Below are 2859 nucleotides of genomic sequence, written 5' to 3'. Positions count from 1 at the left end.
CCTCAGGGCCAAACCTTTTTTTTTTTTTTTTTTTTGCAATTTCCACTCACTAAACTGACTGTTCATTGGTGAGTCTCTAGAGCCAGAACGACGTCCAGCCCATGGAGGGCTCTTGGGGAAAGACCCTGGCATGATGGTGGTTGATGGATGAATGGGAGGAAGAAAGGGAGGGAGGGAGGAGACACACAGACGTTCACAGTAAAATCCAATCACAATAACCCAGGGGAAACTCCAGCCCCCCAAGGCTGGACTGGCTGTTGCCCAGGAGGAATGGGTCAGTGCAGGACCAACCCCTGTCTGCTCCCATTGCAGGGCTGATCCGGTCCCGAGTTCGTGGGGCAGACGTGGCTGCAGCTGCTGTCCTCACCTTTCTGGATAGCCACTGCGAAGTGAACACCGAGTGGCTGCAGCCCATGCTGCAGCGGGTGAAGGAGGTGAGCCGTCCGTCTCTGGGGAGCTGGGTGTCCTGTGAAGCACATCTGCCATGTTCCTGGAATGGGAGCATATGGAACAGTTTTGAAGTTGGGCAGGCGTTACAGGACCTAAATGGCCTGTATCCTCCTCCGTGACTTCGTTTCATTGAGCTTTCCCCTCTGACAGTGGGATGATTGTAGTATTTGTCCCATGGGTTGTTGGGAGAATCAAATTGGATGAAAGCCTGAGTGAGCTATAGAGCTCTTTCCACAAATGGGTGTTGTTTTTTCCCTGTGCTGAGGGAGCTTTTAGTCAGATGGGGAGGCCCTAATGGGAGGAAGAGAAGATGGTATTCTCAAGGAAGTGGGGGGTCCTCATATCATGCGCCTGCTGTTCTTCAGAATGACAAGGATTTGGACAGATGGCAGAAAAGGATGATGCAATTACAACTCAACCCTCAAAAGACAAATAACCCAGGTTAAAAACGGGCAAAGAATTGGCACAGACATTTCTTCAAGAGAGATACAAATGGCCAATAAGTCTATGAAAATATTCAACGCCATTAGTCATTAGGGAAATACAAATCATAACGATAAGATACCACTTCACACCTACTACAATGACTGTAATAACAAAAGGTGGTCAGTAACAAATGCTGACAAGGACGGGAATACATAGAAGCCTTCAGGTATTACTAAGAATGTCAACTAATGCAGCCACTTTGTTAAACAGTCTAACAGCATCTCAAAAGTTTAAAATCAAGTCAGCATGTGACTGAGCAGTTCCTCTGCTAGGCGTGTACCTAAGAGAAATGAAAGTACACATCCACATGTACATGATTGTTCAGAGTGGCACTGTTCAGAACAGCCAAAAGGTAGAAACAAACTAAATGCCTATCCACTAATGACTGGGTAAACAAAATGTAGTATATCCATTCAATAGACTATTATCCCATCATAAAGAAAACTGACATGCTAATGCATGCTACAACATGGATGAACCTAAGGAGGCACCAGCATAATGATTGCATCGTTGGATTCTTTTTTTTTTTTTTAAATTTTGATTTACATTTAATCACATATATCTTTACAGGGTACAGCATTGCCTTTTCCAGCCTGAATACCGTGTATTTCAGTAAAGACAAAGACATTACTATGTACATTATCATCCACAAATAGCTTTTCCTTTTTTTTGTCAATTAAGCATACTTCTTTTTTTTTTCTTCCCCTGTTCTCATTCCTCCCTCCCTCCATCACCTACTCCCAGTTACTCCATCCTTACTTTCTCTGGTATCTATTGTTGCCCTCCCTGCTTCTTTACCTTCCAAACTTTCATTTTCTGCTATAGAGCACAGACAACCTGTACATTGAGTGGGGACATACAGTCTGTCTCATACTCTGGCTTGCTTTGCTTAGCATTAAGTCTTCTATATTTGTCCACTTTGTATCAAATGTCAGTAGTATTCCATAGCGTACATATGCCACAGTTTTTCAATCCAGACATCTACTTTTGGACATTTGGGTTGATTCCATGTCCTAGCGACTGTAAATAAAGCTGCAATAAACAAGCAAGTGTTTTTCCAGCACAGGGTCTTTCTATCCCTTGAGTACATACCTAAGAGTGAAGTTACTGAGTCATATGGTAGTTCTATCCTTAGGTTTCTGAGGAATATCCTTACAAACTTTCATTTTTTTAAACATTTTTTCTCAAACTTTTGAAGTCCCTTTATATAAGAAATTTTCTGGCAAAGCAAAATATTTTTGTATGCTTGGTGTTTTCTAAGCCTCTGTGTGTCGTAAGGCAACAGAAGCAGCTCTTTATTAACATTATCTGCTGAAGATAGAATAGTGAGTTCTGAAGGATTGCCCAATTTTTTGTCATCAGAAAATTATTTAACAGAACAATACAGCTTCCAAAAATAGATGGCTCAATTGTGAAGTACTTCAACTGGACCATCCTATTAGATTTTAATTTCAAAACCCTACCTCTTATAAGGGAGAAAAAAAGAATGTGAGACTAAGCAGGTACTATATCTTACAAAACAAGATGATTGTAAATGCTTGTCATTCAGTCTACAGTTTATCCTTCCTTGAAATCCAAATATTTAATATTATGAAGAATAAATGGCAGCATTTCTGCCTGGAAGTTTTCATTCATTTTTCTAGAAATTATTTTGGCCAATTTCACATATAACTTAACTGAATTTTTAAACACTTTTTAAGTCAGGTCTGAATTTAACAGCATAACTAGTCTTTTATTTTTGACAAAGAATTATTTTGTTTAACTTTATTTATTGTTATTATTTGTTTTAATTTGACCAAAGAAAGACAGACAGAAAGAGCAAAAGTAAGAAAGCAAGCTGCCAAGTCCGAGGCTCGAACCTCAGTTAGTCATATGGAAGTCCAGCATCTTTAACCGCCATGCCACCTGCTGGCCCCCTCACTA

General features: G+C 40.5%; 1 protein-coding gene across 1 annotated transcript in view; it reads left to right on the top strand.

The window, feature by feature from the left end:
* Positions 1 to 2859, top strand: part of GALNT16 (polypeptide N-acetylgalactosaminyltransferase 16) — a 111609-nt gene that overhangs the window by 74852 nt on the left and 33898 nt on the right. Inside the window, exon 6 of the mRNA XM_027769469.1 lies at positions 313 to 434. Within this exon, the coding sequence (XP_027625270.1) occupies positions 313 to 434 (122 nt within the window). The remainder of the gene's footprint in view (positions 1 to 312; positions 435 to 2859) is intronic.

This window comes from Tupaia chinensis, unplaced genomic scaffold, assembly GCF_000334495.1.
Source record: "Tupaia chinensis unplaced genomic scaffold, TupChi_1.0 Scaffold149686_1, whole genome shotgun sequence".
Taxonomy (NCBI): Eukaryota; Metazoa; Chordata; class Mammalia; order Scandentia; family Tupaiidae; genus Tupaia; species Tupaia belangeri.
The sequence above is the reverse complement of the archived record's forward strand: the minus strand, read 5'-3'. Positions and strand labels throughout refer to the sequence as shown.